Genomic DNA, 20,377 nt, shown 5'->3' on the forward strand with positions numbered 1-20,377 from the left:
ATTCTTGCTACCCTTGTTTTGTGAAATTAAATATATATTTTTTTTCTTTGCTTCTATGCTGATACCAAGAAAAGAACTACTGTTTAAGTGTTTTAATGAGAGGCTGTGAAGTAAAATGAATGAATGATATTAAAGCAGGGGAGTATAATAAATAAAACATTAAACAAGGAGTCCAAAAACTTACATGATATAGGACATATAGTGAACTCAAATTGAAGGAATCACTGAAAAACATATTTAGCGAGTTAGTGTTTAATTTTTAAATTGGTAACTATTTCTGAAATGAAGTATTTTGTATAAAACCACTAGTTCACCAAGTTTTGAAAATCAATTGGGCAATATACTTTAAAAGCTATACACATGCTGTTACCTTTGACTTGCCAAATCTCCCTTTCACAACATATAAAAATATTATTTTAAAAATAGGTATAAAAACCAAATGCATAAATATTCTACGCAATCTAATTTATGGTAGTGAATAATTACCGTGTGTCAAAATGTTATACGTAATCTTTCACAATGTTTACAACAACCTCTGAGGGTCACACAGATGAGGAATTGAGGCTGAGAGTGTCATAAAAAACAAGTCAGAGGAGATGTTGAGATTCAAATCTGTTCTGACTCTGAGCCCTCTGCCTTTAGCTCCTAGACTACAACTCTAGAAAAACAGAATTTTGTTAGGATAAGTGGGCATGGATGTTTTTACTCTTAACCACTCATATTTTAAATTTCCACTACTATTATGATATATTCTTTTTTTTTAAATTAGAAGAATATAAATGTCCACAAAATAATGTCACTAGATAATCTGAGCTAAAATATGCCCCGAATTTTGGCAAAGAAAGGAGGATAGGATGTAAGTATATATTGACTCTAGAATTCATGAATATAAGAAAATCACTACATAAGCTCTAGTACAAAAAAAACTGAACTGTTTCCTGGGGATATACTAGTCTTCCCTTCAATAGTTGCTTCAGCAGTCTCCTAATTTATTTAAAATAAATCAGCATGGGACTGTGTAGAAATCAACAGAAACAAGGACTTGACAAGCTCAAAAAATTTCAGAAGGAACAAAGGAGGAGTCCCTCCAGTATAGAGACTCTTACATTTCTCTTTGTGAACATCCTCTTTGGGGTACAAGGCAAAAGAACTAAGGTGATGTTCATGCTCTCGAAGTTCTTTAATAAGCAACAAAAGTAATTATCTTGTACTAGCCATTGCTGGCCTGACAACAGATATAGTTTCACCTGTTACTAAATTTTATTTTTTTAAACAAGTTGTACGAGTGACAAAAAATCCCCCTATTTCTAATAAGTGAAACTTAATTATAAAAACTTCAAAGAAATAGAAGCCTACTTTTGCAGAGGTAGTCTTCATGGAGATGGCAAGAAGACTGTACAAGGGTCGCGAACTAACGTACACCCATCAAATAAGCAATAAGTATCCTCCTCGCTTTCAGGACACCTAAATTTGACTCAGTTCCCTGACTTCCCCCATTTTGGAATACAGAATGTCAGATGAGGCCAGGTAACAGCTTAAATCCAAGTCCAAATGGAGTCCCACTGACACTATTTTCAATAGACAGCTACATCCTTGTAAAGCATTAAGAGCTGGGCATAAAATGTCCTTAGCTGGGACTAAGAGCAAAACAATGCTTGGCTGATAACATATCTTCTTTCTTTGTCAGATTATTTGTTTTTTATTTTGAAAGTTTATATTTAAGATTGCCCACTTAAGAGGGTTGAAATAACATATATTCTTAATTTCTCAGGCTACTTAGGGCCAAATGAAATATTTCTTCAAGGTGTAATGGAAAGCCTTCCTGGCCTAGTGCTTTCACTCATTAGCTATGTTACCCAAGATAGTCAATGCAATATCTCTGTCAGTTTCATCATGCGTTAAAATGGGGAAAAAAATCTCTGCTTCACAGATACACAAAGCCCTTAGCACAGTGCCTGAAACTTGTGAAATGCTCTTAATAAATTGTTCTGATATGGGAGTTTTAAAAATATTTAATAATATAGGTCAAGAGCCATAAATAACGCTGGCTGAGTATGTAGTAGAATCAACTGATGAACTTTAAAAAAATACACACACATATATACATACACATATACATATATACACATATATACATATACATACACACACAAACATACATATATATTCGTTGCATCCACAAGAGATTTCTGAAATGATAGAACAGAATAGGGCCTAACCATAAATATCTTTTTTAAAGCTTCTCAGGAGATTCCAATATCCAAACAGAATAGAGAGCTACTGGACACAGGTTCTTAACCTGCGGTCCAGAAACTCTTTATAGAATACAGAAATCCATAAACTTGGGTGAGAAAACATTTAGACTTTTATTTTTACCAATATTCTAAACTTTGACATTTTTCAATGATGAATGTATAAATTAAAAATAAGGCCCCTCGGTCCCCAGGTGAGACAGAATGGACTCTTTGTGTCAATAAGATACCAAATTATAAAGGAGACCTAAGGCCATGCCAGGCAAAGGTAAAGACAAGCACCTCTGCACTTAAAGAATAAACTGTTCTCAGTGCCACAAAGATCTTTTTTTCTTTTTCTCTGGCAGTTAAACAAGCACTGGCCTCAAGATAAGCAATATAAAAACAATTACAGCTCACTGATCACCAGACGCTGACTGACTTCCCCTCTTCCACAAGTCATAACTACAGGTTTGATTGGACAAGAGATGGATTTTAGCAACTTTCTCCTGATAAGGGACTACAAACCATGGACTGGTTCTGGCCAGTTTACAGAGGCTGTGCACTGAGTGCCTTCATGTCTCTGCTTCACCTTTTGATGTATACAGCCCAACCGTAATACATTCAAATGTTGTCTCCACTGCAAAGTGAACATTGCATGTATATAACATGCATGTTTGTTCAGCACACATGCATTAAGACCCCTTCATGCATATTCATAGCTTCTCCTATAACCTAATATGTAACTTAAATGTTAAGTCCCCCTTCATGAATATTCATAGCTTCACCTATACCTAGTATGTATACTTAGCCAACCCCTTCACCATAAATTCCTGTCTCACCTTTCTTCCCTTGAAGTTTCTGTCTCTGGTTTTGGCCAGAAGCCTGCTTCCTAGCCCACAGGTAGTAATACTTTCTAAGTATTACTCCTTTCTAAATGTATAAATTGTCTGATTTTTTTTTTTTTGGAGATTGAGTTTCACTCCTGTGGCCCAGGCTGGAGTGCAGTGGCGTAATCTTGGCTCACTGCAACCTCTGCCTCCTGGGTTCAAGCAGTTCTCCTGCCTCAGCCTCCTAAGTAGCTGGGATTACAGGCACCTGCCACCACGCCTGACTATTTTTTGTATTTTTAGTAGAGACGGGGTTTCACCATGTTGGTGAGGCTGGTCACAAACTCCTGACCTCAAGTGATCTGCCTGCCTTGGCCTCCCAAAGTGCTGGGATTACAGGCATGAGCCACCACACTCAGCCAATTGTCTGATGTTTTTAAGATGACAAATGCAATAAACCATAGTGGCACTATTGATATCTGTCACTTTGCACCAAAAGAAATCACAGAAAATCACAGTAGAGTTGCTGCAGAAATCTCAAGTACTTATACTCATCATGACATCAAAATTTTAGTAGTTATTAGACCCACCACTAGATTGTTACTTAGTGCCTTAATAAAAAAAATACATTACTATATCGTATATTTTAAGTGAGATGGAATCCTTTGTAACACTATGAATTTTGTATTATGCCTTCAAAAATATTCTGGAAAGAGGCTCTTAAGCTTCACCAGAGTGCCTAAGGAGTCCCTGGTACACATGAAATGTTAAGAACTCAATATTTAGAGGCTATTGTTGTCAGTAAAGCACCTTCAGGAGTGCTGATGTAGATCAACTTCTTTGGAGTCACTTTGAACCTAATGTGTACAATGCTGATCTCTCAGTAATTAACTGAGAAATTGTTTTTTACAGAAATGAGGTGTATTGTAATAGATGTATATTTACATATCAATTGTTCTTCCTTATTAATTTCTCTAACAAAGCCATCATTTCCTTTTCTGTCTTCACTAGCTGATTCACTGCCGAAGCCCTACCTTCTGCTTCCTACTTTAGCTGCCACAAATGATAAAAAATTTCAGTCTTTGCTTCCTAATTCAGTGCATTCAAAGTGCAGCATGTATTTTTTGTTAAAAAAAATTTTCCCCGGCCCGAAATATATGATTCATAAGGCTTTTGCATTGAGAATAAAAGGATTCACTTAAAATTGACTTCTGCAAGCCCTAGTTATTCTGTACATTTAATAATAAGCATTACAAAATCTCAACTTAGGAACAAAAAGCTCTTAGTCAGTAATAAATTGTCACTATAATGATCAATGTGCCAAATTTAATTCACGGATAAATAAAAGGAAACCTTGAAAGCCAAGCAGAAGTCTAGTGTGAATGTAGGCTTTGGTATAACTGTGACAATTCAGAGATGAGCCCTCACAATATATTTCAGAGGTCTCTCTGCCTTTACATTCAAGAAGTTCATCAGCCGTCTCCTCTGGTTCACGGTCAACTGGTGCTCACCCTCTCTGGAAACAGAGACATTAGCTACTGATATTAGCTGACCTATATCCACACCCAGCACAATTCTTTTTATCAGAAAAGTTAGCTTTTGCTTAGAAGCTGCCACAGTGGGTTGAATTGTCCAGTCCCTGTCATTAAAGGTGGCAGCCATGCACTCGAGAATGATGTGAAAAAACTCCAGCAAGAGTGATAATTAAACTTGGAAAATGAAGGGTCACCTTCTTTCATTCAGCTCATTGGGCAAACCCATCAGAATAATTCCAAAACAGCAGGGGACTGTCTACTCTCAGCATGGCAATATTGAGGTGCACACACATTATTTCTATGGGTTCAAATGGGAATGCCATTTTAATGGTATTTAAAATGTTATCTTCGATATAAGGAGTAAAAATGTTAGAAATTAGTTCTAGGAATACAGAAAAAGAATGATGTGTATAATCTAAATAGGGAAAGAATCAGAAACAAGAAAAGTATGCATTGTTTTCTCAAGAAAAAGCATTCTAAGAGAAGAAAATTATTGCCAGGGAAATTGAAAAGAATATTAACTATGTCTCTTCTTTCTACTTGACTGTAGAATCACAAAGCAAGGGTTTCCTCTCAGCTTTCTTGTCCACTTACTGTCATTTCTTGGTGGTCATTATTACAACAACTTACTCTTACCCAAAAAAGAGAAAAAGTGTCACATGAAGCTAAGACAATCCATTGGTACGAGTTATTTTTTAGGAAAATATTTTTTTTCAGACACATTAGCTTATCTAGATACTATTGAATCAGTATTTGGGAAATTATATTTCATACCATTCTCATGTTGCATTAAAATGTAGTACTAGACCAGGAACAGTGGCTTACACCTGTAATCCCAGCACTTTGGGAGGCTGAGGTAGGAGGACTGCTTGAGTTCAGGAGTTCAAGACCAGCTTGGGCAACATAGCAAGACGTCATCTCTACAAAAAATTAAACAATTAGCTGGGCATGGTGGCATGCACTTGCAGGCCCTGGGAGGCTGAGGTGGGAGGATCACTTGAACCTAGGAGCTGGAGGCTGCAGCGAGCCATGATGGAGCCAATGTACTCTGGCCTGGGCTACAGAGTCAGGTGCGGAGGGCCCATCTCTAGTTAAAAAAAAATGTAATACTGAATATCTAAGGACAACATAGACAAATGCACTGGATCAGAGAACACTCTTATCAGACAGAGCATGCATGATAAAAGCAAATTTCAAGTTCAAATTCTAGCTTCACCATATATTAGGTGTGTAACGATTGATATGGTACTTAATCACTGTGTGCCTCAGTTTCCTCATCAGTGAAATAGAGAAAATAATACTACCTATCTTATAAAGTTGTTCACAAAGTTCAAATGAGCTTAAAATAAATAAAACTGTTGTAACTGTGCCTAGCACAGAGTGAGTGCTATATGAGCGCTCATAATATATTATAACAATTATTATCATGTTGCATGTTCAGTACCTGGCAGAGTATTTAATATTTAGTAGTGTAGATCAGGTTTACAAATATATTATTTCTTTTTAGAGTTAATCTTTTTTTTTTTTTTTTTTTTAGTCCTTATCATTCTGAGAAAGGCTTCCCAAAAGATGTGGGTCCTTTAATAAACAAATAGCTCAGCATAATTCTTATATAGAGTTAATTATATAATGTGAAAACAGGGATAATTTTCACGTCAAGCTCAGGAAGGGAAAAATTCCTAATAAGCAGAAACTACAGATTTTAGATGGGTCATGATAGTTCCCTTCACATCCAAACGACTATCTTGAGGAAGATAAATTACATTCGTTTTATGTGCATGTATTTTATTTCAAGTTAATGTATTTTATTTTATTTCATGTATTTTATTTCAAGTGCATATATTTTATGTCAAGTTCTATGTGCATGTATTTTATTTCAAGTTTATTTTATTTCTATGTGCATGTATTTTATTTCAAAATTATCAAGAGATAATTTTGAAATAATTAGAGCTGTCTAAAACAGAAGAAAAACTTGATGGGCAAGGCAATCGTGTGATTTCTATATTCCTTTGTAAGAATTTGCAATTTATCCATTTGTAGACAAACATCCACCAATTTCAATAGATTTAAAAATATTTATCATTAGTATACTTAAGTGTTGTCTTTTGTCTTTGAAAGACACATGTAGGTAAAAAAATATTTTCGATGACATAAACACACACATTGCCTCAAACCTCAACCTCCATTCACTAACAATTCATTGAAAGAAAGAATGAAAGAAAGAGAAATAAGCTGTGTGTATCTGAAAGAGACAGAGAATTGAGGAGGAGGGAGGGGAAAAGGGAGGAGGGAAGAGAGAGAAAGAGGAAGAGGGAGTAGGAAAAAAATAGGAAGTGGGAGAGGGAGGTGGGAGGGATAGGGACAAAAAATGAATGACATTAAGGATCACCCTAACCAGATTATTGAAGAGAAAATATTATCTATTATATTTAAGCCTGATTTTACTGCAATATTTAGGCATGGTTCTTTTAAGAGAAAAAAAGATTTTATAAAAGATAGTTGACTCATTTACTATAGGAGTGTTAAAATTATTTAATAAATTATTTCCTACTGAAAAAATATAAACTTCATAGGAAGATATGCTGCTTCTGCCTCAGGTTTATATTTAAAATGATTTATAGTCTGCAATTTCTTCCTAAGGTCATCACCTTCATAAATACCAGCCACATACAGTGAAAGCCAACTCAATAAAATGAGTATTTCATTTCTCTTCCTTCTGCTTATGTAGATACTTCTTCCATCTTACATGGCACCCATTTATAACAAAGCTTCACATTGTGTGGATTTTTATGAGTTCTTGAGCTTTTCTTTCTTTTTTATCTTTCTATGCATCAGCAAAGCAACTGGCAGATTATTTAATAAAATATACACATTAATATTTATAAGCCTATGAATTGGATGTTTAAATAAACATTCACCAACTTATGCCAATTCTCTTGTTTTAGATGTTAAATCACACTTACGTTGTCTGGAAAGTCAGCCTTTAGTTCAGTGACACTTTGACACCAATATGCAGCCGTTTTCTCACTGATGAGCTCAATATTCAGAAAGGAGCTTTGTCCAGGGCCATACATGGGGCCAGAGGTGGTTCCCCGGATGATTCTGGGGGAAACATTTGTCACAATGTCCTGATGAAAGAGTAAAGATATTGAGTCGCCTTTTGACGAAGAAAAGCTATAATCTTTATTATCTGCTCATTTCCATATGACAATATTTTATGAAGTCCCTTCTCACATTTTTGCAGAGGAATTTTTAGTATACATTAAATTAGAATTGAACATAAACTACTTGCAAATAAAAAGGTAAAATAAAGTATTTGTTAGCTTTAGCTAAATTACTTCTTGTAATTCTAGGTTTAGAATAGTGCAAAAATAAAAATATTTATATTCATTAACACTCATTTAGGGCATACTCATTTTAATTTGTTTGCAATTAAATAATAAAAATATGATAGGCAAAATGCAAAAGTTTATCATTTCTGTCTATTTAATCTAGGTATCTCCAATCATAGTTTAACTCCAATAAGAATTAATGTCAGTAAAAAGTTTATATTTTTTTTCTAAAAGAAGTAACTCTGACGTAAATCAGTGAAGGAATACATATTAGTATTACTAGCTCATCAACCATTAACACACATTCTAATAAACTGGCTAGGTCAAATTACTTATAGGATTATAACTACATATTCACATTCAATGAGAAGAAAGTCACTTTCTCCAAGACTGAAATGAGTATATCAATAACTTCCTGATACCTATAAACAGTAAACAGTAAAATTAACTTTCTTGTTAAGTGTAATTAACAATCCACAACTGCTTCTAAAGCTGTATTAACAAAGAAGAATAACATTCTTCCATTACTTAAAACTAAAAGGAAACAAAGAAGGAAAATGTTTCTTTTGCCAACTTCCAATTAAAATTAATTTTGAGTAAAGGTCATTTAGTTAAGGATTTATCAGAATTAGTCATTTAAGTACCCCTCCTCACCATCTTGTCACTTTTAGTAAGATAACATGAACCCCCATTAGTATATAGCAATTAAGGTCAATTTACATATTTTAATTAAGAACCACCCCATATAAAACAATTAGCGTAATAGGCATACTAACTGGATTTCATAACATTTGGACGTTTTTCCAACTAGATAGACAGGAAACCTTAATTAGCATTAATTAGTGCTGATCTGCATATGTTTGATAAGGCATACCCTTGCCACAAAAGATTATTTATTCCTGAATCTGCCAAATGCTACAGTTGCAGAGGATAAAAGGACTTTTCTTCACATTGCATGTTAATTTCTGGTAATTTACATTCACTTTTACATGCGAATTAGTATATTATAAAATAAATGGTATAAATGTTACAATAAGCCTCCTTAAATATGTACATTTTAACTTATAGGAATCATGCCAGTTAATTTTTTACTAATTAAGCCATTCCATTTCTATTGTAATTGTGTGCAACATCACCAGCCTTGCTTTGATTTGCTATTGTGAAACCATGGTTCACAATCTTAATGAGTAAAATGACAAACAGAGTTACTCCACGAAGCTCAAGCCTTGTGGGTCAATTTCCATCTTGGCAAATGCTTAAATGTATGTTCTGCGTCCCTACAGGTGGCTCTGTGAAGCTCATCCATTGGGTACTCTGGTGTTTTCATGGTCTGAGAAGACAATTCTTGAAATATTTCACTCAGATGAGGCTGGTTTTCTTCTGTGTTCCAATTTTTAAGAGCCACACCCTTTAAACCTTGAGACCCTCCTTTCCTCTGCTTTACTCCCTACTCTAAGTGCTCTTCACCTAAGTAAGTTCAACCTAGGTCACAAGTTGTTCTCTACACAGGATTTCTTAGCCAAGGAGGAGTGAAGTCTGTATTTAGTTCACCAAGTCAAGAGCCCTGGTACTGTGTTGGTGGGCAAATAATGGGGCATCTGCTTTTGACGACCATTTTTTAATTTATTGGTCACCTGGAAACAGGTGCTTCCTGCTTATTCAACAAAACTGATGCATGTTAGCAGCATCCCTACTCCTGCCCATTCTCCATATCTTCACTTAGACTTCAGTTCCTTTGAGAAGTTTTTCTTTTCTCTCCAACTCCATTGAGTCTTAGTAACATGCTCTGACTCATGCCACCATAACAATATATACCTTCCCCAATTGGCATTCTTACTACCATTTATTGTGATTGTCTATATTCCTGACTGTACCTTCCACTACAGCATAAGACTTGTAAAGAAAGAAACTATATTTTGTTTACTATTACATGCCCAGCTTCCAGCCTGGCCTTTAGTGGTGCTAAAATAAAGTATTGTATATTGAATGAGTCTAGACTAAAACCATAGGCACTAGAATAAGTCTTGTCTTGAGGTATGAGAACCAAAGACATTTATTGTTGGCCACATTCTGCTGCAGAACAGACTGGTGGTTTGGGCTTTGATATGGTTTGGAGGTGTACCCCACCCAAATCTCATGTTGAAATGTAATCCTCAGTATTGGAGGTGGGGCCTGGTGGAGATGATTGATTGCATCATGGGGGAGAATTTCTCATAAATGGTTTAGTGTCATCCTCTTGGTACTGTCCTCATGATAGTGAGTGAGTTCTTGTAAGATGTGGCCCTTTAAAAGTGTGTAGCACCTCTCCCCTCTTTCTCTTGTTCCTGATTTGTCATATGATGTGACTGCTCCCCCTTCACCTTCTGCCTTGATTGGAAGCTTCCTGAGGCCTCCACATTAGCAGATGCTGTTATGCTTCCTATAGAGCCTGCAGAACCATGAGCCAATTAAACTTATTTTTCTTCATAAATTTCCCAGGCTCAGGTATGTCTTTATAGCAAAAACAGGCTTTGATTCAAAGTTCAGGATTTATTACTATGCTTAGATCTTTTCCTTCTAGTCCATTTGTCTAGAATTGGGTTCTTGCTTGCTTCTTCTGATCCTTCAGGGACCCCTTTTTCTACAACTCAGTACACCCCCTCCCATGGATAGATCCCTGAACCAAGTGCTGTGATACAAACCACCCACTGCTAGAGGCCTTCTCACGCAGCCTACTGTGACGACTCCCTGACAGAAAGCATGCTTGAACTTCATCTCACTGCAGCTTCTAAGACCTTCCTGGTTGCTAGTTCTTAACTGCTGGGTATCGCTGATCTCTAGGATTTAATTAGAATGCCCCCATTCAGATACAATCCAACTCCCAGGCTTTTTTGGTTCATGTGGATGTGAATTCTTAACCTGATCCATGACCACCTACGGTATTTCCTAGCTAATGAGCCTGTCCAACTACGGTTGTCTTTTACGTTTGTCCTGTATGCTAAGAACACATCTTAACAGTATACATAGGAATTTTTAAAATCTCATAGAATATAAAAGACACAGAATGGAAATTTCACCTATAACTAATAAGGAAAAAATCTTCATGGTTCAGGAATTCTAAGCTATATGCTATATGCTATTTACAGTAACCTACTAATAACCACAAGGCCACCATCTCACATTCGCCAAAAGGATCAATAAGCTGACAGTATTTAATTGGAAGACAGTCAAGAAAACACTTCTTTCTTAAGCACTTCCCCCCTCAGTAATACCTCAAAGCCTACAATTCTACCTTTAACAATTCTTTCTTTGTGTATTATGAGTTAAGTTTCTTGTTAATGTTGGAGCTGGTTTATTTTTCTCTTCTATGATGTGGTGTTAAACTGTAAATACAGCATAGGAGAGTTATCAATGATCTCCTTAATCAAGATAATGAACAGGAAGTACAAACCAAATCAAAGGAAAATTTATTTGCTTTATGATAGAGAATGCTTTTTCCTTTGTGTTGATTTATAATAGAGAATGTTTATTTAAACAGGTCAATTTTCTCATTTCTTAATTCAACCAAAGATAAAAGGCCCTTTATAACTTCTCAAATTGCAGATGCCTACTGTTGTAGAACGGGTTAACTATCTGTAAGGAATTTGTTAGCATCATAGAAATTCAACATTTTCCAAATTCAACTAAAGTGCAAAATTCCAATGTATTCATCCAGTAATAAATCGGTAATACAAATTTTATTCTAGGTTTTCTTTCCCAAATTCAGTCATGTTTGCTATTGTTTTGCCAAAAACCTTCTCCACTGACTTGAGACTTTTAGAATTTTTAAATTAAGTGAAGGATGAATGAAAACAAAGATATAACCAATTATCTTTGGTTATATAACTAGAGTTAGAGTTTCAATAATTGGACAATAACTTACTAAAGCTTTTGACCTGGGAAGACTAGAATTTGAGCATGATTTCATAAGAGAATATTTTGCTTTAATATTTAATGGCTAAGTCTTATTAGCATTGCTTAAGGGAGTTAATATAACAAAATAAACATATTCAAGAATAGTTAGAGTAGATAAGAGTTCATTCTCTATAATAAAAAAGACAAACTGCCATAGCTCTCATCTTCAGTGCATTAATGATATTCAGATATTTTAAAAAGAGATGTTTATAGAAAAGGAAGTGTTAGGTAATAGCTTTGCTTTATGTAATATTATAACTACCATTATAACATAAAGTATTAGTGACCTTTTAACATTTGAAGTGATGATAATGATTTTTTCTCTATCAGAAAAGAGATTTAAATGGTAAGCAGACTGATTATATTTGTTTAGGTTCATGTACTTGACCTCTCTTATTATAAAAACTTATGATGTTTCCATGGTTACTACTGAATTAAAACAGTCACAATGGCCACAATGAACAGAAAAAGAAAACTTTGCAGAAATGTCTGAGTAAGAGGCTAGAAAAAGAATGGGGTCAAACAAAGTTGGATGAAAACAAGAAATAAAATTTGCAAAGTGAATCATAGCTACATATACCATAGTGGATGAATTTTATAAACATCTTGTTGAACGAAAAGGGCAAGTTCTAGAAAAATATATAGAATATGACACACAACACAAAGCAATATATTATGTAGTGAAACATATTGATAGGATAAAACTATGAATATAAGTAAGGTAACAACTAAAAATAATTCAAGATAGAAGTTACTTCTTGGAGTAGGTAGATGCTGGAGGAGAAATTGGAAATGGTAGAGCAAGGAGGGCTTTCTGAAAGTACTAGTGATATATAATTATAAAGAAGCTTCACTCTTGAACTGCAGAAATGTGTGGCAGAATGAGAAATCTGTTCAATGAGTTATGTGGTAACATAGTGTATACTGCTATGAGTTGCTGATAAAGTCTTATCAGTTTACTTGAAAACCTGTAACTGAAATCAAAGAAACATTTGTTTTGTTTTCTTAACTTCCAAGATTCTGCTGCAAATATTTTGTCAAAAATATTTTAATTATTTGGTTTTATAAACTAGGAGTTCAAAAATTAAATGTACTTCATGACAAACTGTCTCCTAAAATATATCACTTTCCTAATAAAATCCTACTGAGATAAGTACAACACAACCATACATTATTTCACAAAAGAGGCAAATCAGTCTACAGACAAGTCTAACAACAAATATCTTGTTACAGAGTTGGATTCCATCATTATAAATCTAACATACTGATACCCTGGGAATAGCTAAAAGTGAAATAAAATTCAAGTGTGGCCCAGTTTCTAGAACAATTGCACTACTATGAAAGAACTCGCTAACATTTTATTTTCTTCATGAACTAAGTATATTAATATTTGATTCCTCCACAGAATAAACTTTATAATGGTCAGAATAATCTCTACTTGGTTTTCTTGGAGGGGCAAAGTGGGCAAGATGAGTATTTGTTCTCAATAAATCATATTTTTCTCTTGTAGTATCTTATATAAAGGCAGTACTCAATATCTGAATTAGTGACAGAATTTGCCCTTTTGTCATAAGGAACTTCAGACCTATATACACTGAAAACACAATAAGCAAAAATAGCACTATTATCCTAGAAATAAAAGACAAATTATCAGAGAAGTTGTAGCACTGACATTGTAGAAATAATAATATTTTAGATATGTATAGCACAAATCTTTCACATATATCAGTCTTTTGAAATTATCACGACCTATATCCATGGTTGCATATCTAGTAAGCATTAGAGATGAGACTAGAACTCAGGTGTGCTTATGTGATATGGATAATAATAATGTTGTTAGTGACCTCTTAACATTTAATATACATAATAATAATTAGAACTTAGTTGCAAGAAAAACAAATCAACTTGAATAAGTTAAATTTTTAAAAAATGGGGTGTGGTCTATTTATTTTAAGGAAAAGGAGTATTTCACATAACACACACAAATATGCAACTATACCTCAGCTAGGAATCACTCTGTGTCTCCTCTCTGCTTCTGCTGGCTTACCTCTTCATTTTTCTTTCTGTCTCTCCACAGAGGGCCTCCTTTGTCTCAGTTCACATGATAGTCCCAAGTTTACAAGTTGTAGGGAAAGACACTCCTCCAAACTTGTAATCTCTTAGCCAGATTTTAACCTCTGGTGACAGAGGCCCTAATGGGCTTAAGCTGCATTAGTTAGTCATCCCTTGTTTAATGAACTATGTCTGGCAGGATAAAATTAATTAGGATTCACCCAGATGCTCAGGTAAACAACCATGGCATAACTGAGAGCTGGGCAACTAGTATTACAGGAATCTGTGACACCAGGACCAGTAGATTTAAATTCACCTTAGAAACTTTAGAAGAAAATATACAGACACTGATAAAGGATAATTATTTAGGAAAATGGTGGTAAGACAGGCAAAATAATTATCATTTAGTGAAATAAAAACTCTACATAGTCTTGAATCAAACAAGATGGTCCATTTCCTATTCCTGTGGCCCAAAACCTTGCAAGATCAAAATTCTAAGAATGCTTTGACATTCTCCAGTGTTTTAGACTATACTGGGACTCTCTCATTATCATGTGTTAGTGTGTTGAAGACTGTCAACACAAAATGGCACGGTGTGTACTTAATCTCAGTCTTGGCCTAGGCTGAACTGATGGAATGGATAGATATTCTACGTAAGAAGGGAAGACAGTGGAAGAAGTAGTAAAGGAAGAACAAAGAAGAGCACATTGTTCTAAAATAAATAAGAAAAAATGTATGACCTGATTAGGCTTAAAAGAGGGGAATAATAAATGAAAACTGACCAGACTGAATGTCTGCTATATGTCAAGGAAGGAGTTTTACACACATATTCTCCAGTGCTCACCCAACACCAAATGTTCCTCACCTCTTGGATAGTGTGTCACATATATAAAGCACGTGGTGTCTTATGCTGCAGAAATATGGAGATTAATTTTCTGAATTTTATTTATGTCTGACTGATGAAAATACTGGCTCACATAATCATGTAGCCTTTTGTTTTTCCTCTTGCCCTTTTTCAAAGAGCTTATGATTTTGTAAACTAGACACTAAAAGTGGTTTGTTTTGTTTTTTGACCTTCTCATCTGCCGATCCGGATAACCATCACTCTGTCACGGAGAAGTTGTAGGATATTAAATGAAGCAATACAGCACATGACTGGCATGTGGTATTTGATAAATAAATGTTTATTCATTCACCAACTAACTAGCTTCAGAAACAGTCAAAACAAAAGTTGTGAGAGTTCAGGTGACTGGCTTTAACTAGTTCACGGCTAAAGCTGGGAAACAAACCGGAAATGAGGATGGGAGGATTAAATAGAGTTGGGTCAGATTGCAGAGTCTTGAATGACTGTTTTAAGGAGTTCAAACTTTTTCTGCAGGCTTTGAGAATCCATTGTGTTCTGTCTCCTATTCAAGTTATTAATACCAATAGCTCACAGCAGCTGTGCATTCATAGAGATAAGTTTTACAAGAAACAGATGAAGGGCTTTTTTAGTGCTGATATCAGATGGATTAGAACGTGATTAATCAACAGACAGACTGATTAAATTATTGGGTTCACTGTTCAGATAAGAGGTTTTGGATACACTCTGCCAAACTGTAATTAACTTAGAAATTTCTGTTGGCCTGCTTATAAGATGATCATGTGATATGCTTTGAAGAAATCTTTTAAGGCCCAGAATAGCAGCTGTGAAGGTGTAAGCATGAGTCAGTTTTAACAATTATTAATTATCTTCAAGTATTAGAGCAGAATTTTCATTGGAAGTGATAAATATTTTTTAAAATCTTTACTTTTAGGAAAACTTGTGTAAATCTCTGGCTCTACAGTCGACTGCAAATGAAATGACTACTATTTAAAGGAGTATCTAAAAGAGTCAAGAGAGGAGTTTTCCATTTCTACAACATGGTTAACAAGATATTGAAAGAAATCTCTTGCAATATAACACAGATAAACCTACTGGACAGGATATGTTTTTTTCTAAAAGATGCATAGCTGTACTGGTATCAAAATAAGGAAATTTCTGAGAGATCAGAAATAAGCACAAAGCAGAGATTCCCAAGGGCAAACTAACTGTTGGGTGGTGTTTACCTCAAGGTTTTTGCCCATCCCTGGTGGCCTGGAAACTGAGTTACAAACACTTGAGACAGCAGACAAAGTCTGGGACTGAGTATGTTGTTAGGTAGAGTAGAAATCTCCACATAAATATAGGACCAAGAAAGAGTGATGCTCTCACTAGAAAATAACTAGAGAGCAATGGCGGGTCATGCGTCAGTTTCAGCTTTAGTAATCAAGGAGGTAAGTCTCTTCTAAGAATCTTAACCTGTGTGAGCCCCAAAATTTAAACTGCGAGGTTAAAAATTTGGTTTAAAAGTGGTTCCTAGTCATGATGTCCTTAGATAACTAGTAAAAGCAATCTCAGACCCTCTCTGAAAGAATTTACTTTACCTCAAATATTTATAAATTCCCATAAATACATTTTCAAGGAATGTGAGCCCACAAGAGAAGAAAACCACTAATGACATGAGAAAAAAGATATCATAGGTGGGAGCCAGTGCAAAGAAAAAGCTACAAAATCAGGTCTACCCAAAAATGTATATAATGGGATTACTGGATGTAAAATATAAAAAATTTAATACGCTTAAAAATACAAGAGAGACTTGAATGTATAAATAATGAGAAACTCAAAGTTTATCATGAAGATATAACATATGAGCAAATAGAATTTCTAGAAATAAAAAAAATATGGAAAATTAAAACCTAATGGTTTAGGGATGATATGATGATATATCTGGGAAAGTTACCTGAAAGCACAAACAAATGTGATGCAAAACATGATCGAGAGGTTAAGAGACACAGAGAATAGCTTAATGAGGTAAAGGAAAAATCAAATTGCAGTTCACAAGAAGCAAATGGAGAGAAATAGGAGAGGCACTATTTCCAAAGATATTGTCAGGGGTTTAATAGAATTGATGAAGGGCACCAATTCTTAGATTCCAGACACCAACAAACTGAGGAAAATAAGTTTTTAAAAAAACTGATATCTAGATACATTGTAGTATATAAGAAAGGGAAGAATTAAAAAATAACCAGAGGAAAAAAATACTCACAAAAATAAAAAGCAGATTGAGAGCTCACTTCTTGGCAGTACCAATGAAAGCCAGAAGAGAGTAGAATATTTTATATGAATAAGAAATGTTAACTGAGAATTGCATACCTAGTAGACTTATAACTCAAGGATAAAGATAAAATAAAGACATTTCCAACAAAAGGAATTGTGAGCAAATAGTATATGGTAGAGAAAATTAATGAACTAATGCTAATTCTGCAACTAGGATTGATGTGAAAAAACAAAATATTGAACAATAACAAGAAAAAAGCAAGCTGTGTAAAAATATAAAGGTGTGATTATGTTTATATGAAGCAAAAAAATAAACAAAACTAAATAGTACACTGTTTAGAAAAACATTATGTGAAAAACATATGCAAAAGCAAGAAAATGATTATCATAAAACGTAAAATAGTCACCTTTCGAGGAAAGAGAAAGGAACATAATTGAGGAGGCACACATAGAATCAAAGGTACAGGAATATTTTATGTTCTCTTATTCTGTGAAATGAGAAAAAGGTATTCATTTTTACTATATCTTAAACTATATACTTTTTGTAGGTATGCAATTTTTATAGTAAAAAATGAAAACAAACTCATTAAGCAGAAAAAAAGCAGGTGCAAATCTGAAGATAGCAGTGTTTAATTCTAAGATTGTATGTTTTGCCTCAATATTACCACCTCTGTTGTCATATGGTTCTGAATGATGTTTTAGAAAGAATATTGATTCTAGTCATTCCACTAACAAAATGATGAGCTTGTATGACATGATCCTTTGGGATTACAGATCCCTTGGTGGATCCCTAATCTACCACTGATGAGGATTTCAAAGTCATTTATCTATACAACTACAAAACATACAACATGGAAACATTTCAGATTGGAGATACTGCTATCTGAAACCCTTGGCACAAATTTATGATTTAGAGGCATTGAGGCTCAAAAAACGATACCCTGAAGTATGGTGCGTTGATATGCTGAGTACTTTGAACTAAAGGAATAGCCTCAGAACCAAGGTCTCTCTGGCCTTCTACCAGCCCCCATCTCTTGATCCTTTCTCTCCTGAAGTGCAGGGAGAAGCTTTCTCAGAAGTTTCTTTTATCTGACTAAAGGAAATTCCTCCTGAAGAAATGTCATTGTCCTGAACTCTTTCCCTGGAATCTACATTAACCAGTAAAAATTAACTCCTTGCAAAAGAAGAGACACGGCCCAGCACGGTGGCTCCTGCCTGTAATCCCGGCACTTTGGGAAACCAAGGTGGGCGGATCACCCGAGGTCGGGAGTTCAAGACCAGCCTGACCAACATGGAGAAACCCTGTCTCTACTAAAGTACAAAATCAGCCAGGCCTGGTGGCGGGCCTCTGTATTCCCAGCTACTTGGGAGGCTGAGACAGGAGAATCACTTGAACCTGGGAGGTGGAGGCTGCGGTGAGCTAAGATCATGCCATTGCACTCCAGCCTGGGCAACAAAAGTGAAAGTCCATCTCAAAAAAAAAAAAAAAAAAAAGAGATCACACTTGGACTTTTCACCTATTCTTAGGGCTACTACCTGGGACACTTTATCTGCATAATAAGACAACCTTTGTTTTCAGTTCAGTTCCTCCTTTCACCCTTCTATTACTTGTGCTGCCACCTCCCCTCAGAAGCCCCAATCCCCTACTTCATTCTGTAGCTCAAAATATTATTTAGGCTTCCACAATTTGGCACTCCTTAAAGTCTCATATTTTGTGGGACTTCCGTGTATATGAAGGTGATAAATTTGTATGTCCTTTCTCCTGCTAAATCTGTCTACTTTCAACTTTATTCTAGAGATTTCAATCATAGAAACTTTGGAAAACAGAGAAAGTGTAAAACTTCCCTATAGAGGTAATTTCAAACTCATATTAAAGTCATTTCGGGCAACACACAACTGTTTTCGCTACCTTAGGGAACCTTCCTCACCAATATCCTACTGACTAAAATAGAAAGAAAAAAATGAGGAGGATAAAAAATTTGTTTCTGCCAAGGATCTATGAAACTATTCAGCTAATGAAAAATCATTCATTTGAGCATACATACAAAGTCAAACTACCCTAAATATAAGTTAAGCAGCTATGAGATATAATAATTAAAATAATAAAATTTGAAGTCTGTTTTCTCATCATTCTACTCAATAGCATTCTTTCATATATTAGGCCATAAAGATGCTTGTATTATAATTACAAAACACTATTAAAAAATGTATTATGTCCTACAGCACTTAGCCTTGACAAACAATTACTGGATCTCACATTCAACTGAATACAAAAAGCAATCTTTATCACAAGGTTAAAATTAGCCTTGGAACAATAAATGCTTTCAAAGCTATTCAAACTCCAAACTGCTTTGCATCAGTCTCTTTTGGGGAACCGAAAACAAGTAAACTGAAGGACATTTGAAAAACTTCCTGTCTGTGTCCTCTCAAATTTTTTTTTTTTTTTTTAGTTTTATGAGACAATCATGTTATACCTGAAAGGTGATCCATATGGCCCTCACAGGGTAAGGTTTCAGAAGTTAAAATCAAAACCAAACAAAAATAATTAACCAAGTAAACAAAGAAACCCTAAGAATTCTAGATTTCACAATGTGTTATTCATAATAGTACTCTAACTATCAGCACTACTTTTCAGGCATTACTATAGAAAAAAATGAATAAATTTGACTTATGGAGGAGGGATCTGAAAGCAAATGGAGTTGTTAGTTCAAACCCAGAATTCTAAGATAATACACTTCTCACTTCATCCTTCAGAAGACAATATGATATACAGAATTTCATCATTTAAATTACTTAACAAATTACTTTAATCAGAGTAGCTTCTCTTTCTGTAAAAGGTGTTGTAAACTACAAATAAAATTCTAAGTCCCCAATAATATGAATAGGCCCCCTCCTCTCAGTCAAGGGCATTACAAAGTTAACCTGAAAAACTAGTTCAGGTCATGATGGGAAGGTCAGGCCGGACATGCCTCATTCTACATTAAAATAGAGATTATTTTAACATTATTAGTATTAACATTAAAATAGAGATCTTAAGACTGATGAAACAAACTTTTTGTGCAATAAGACACCAAATTCCAGCCTCACTCTAATATAGCATCACATAACAGGTTCTGAAAGAAACTGAAGTATTTTATCCTAAACTATATTTCTTTAACATATTTTGAAATGGTCCTGCAAAGCTGTCTCTTGTGGGGAAAATCTACTTTCTGTAGAGAATCCCCTTCCTTTTCCAGGTCTTTTCCTTGATCTAGGAGAGAATTAACTAAGAGTCTGGCACATTTTTAAGGCTGATAAGAAACATTTACAATCTATTCTCTCTGTAGCCTGCTACCTGGAGGATTCA

At 34.8% G+C, this 20,377-nt stretch overlaps 1 protein-coding gene across 3 annotated transcripts in view; it reads right to left on the bottom strand.

Annotated features, from left to right (window-relative positions):
• The window catches only part of DPYD (dihydropyrimidine dehydrogenase), an 858,879-nt gene that overhangs the window by 356,410 nt on the left and 482,092 nt on the right, over positions 1 to 20,377 (bottom strand). For all 3 annotated transcript variants that reach the window (XM_063624340.1, XM_063624342.1, XM_063624341.1), the window contains one exon: positions 7,560 to 7,724. In XM_063624340.1, coding sequence (XP_063480410.1) covers positions 7,560 to 7,724 — 165 coding nt within the window. The remainder of the gene's footprint in view (positions 1 to 7,559; positions 7,725 to 20,377) is intronic.

This window comes from Symphalangus syndactylus, chromosome 12, assembly GCF_028878055.3.
Source record: "Symphalangus syndactylus isolate Jambi chromosome 12, NHGRI_mSymSyn1-v2.1_pri, whole genome shotgun sequence".
In the NCBI taxonomy this organism is placed as follows: domain Eukaryota; kingdom Metazoa; phylum Chordata; class Mammalia; order Primates; family Hylobatidae; genus Symphalangus; species Symphalangus syndactylus.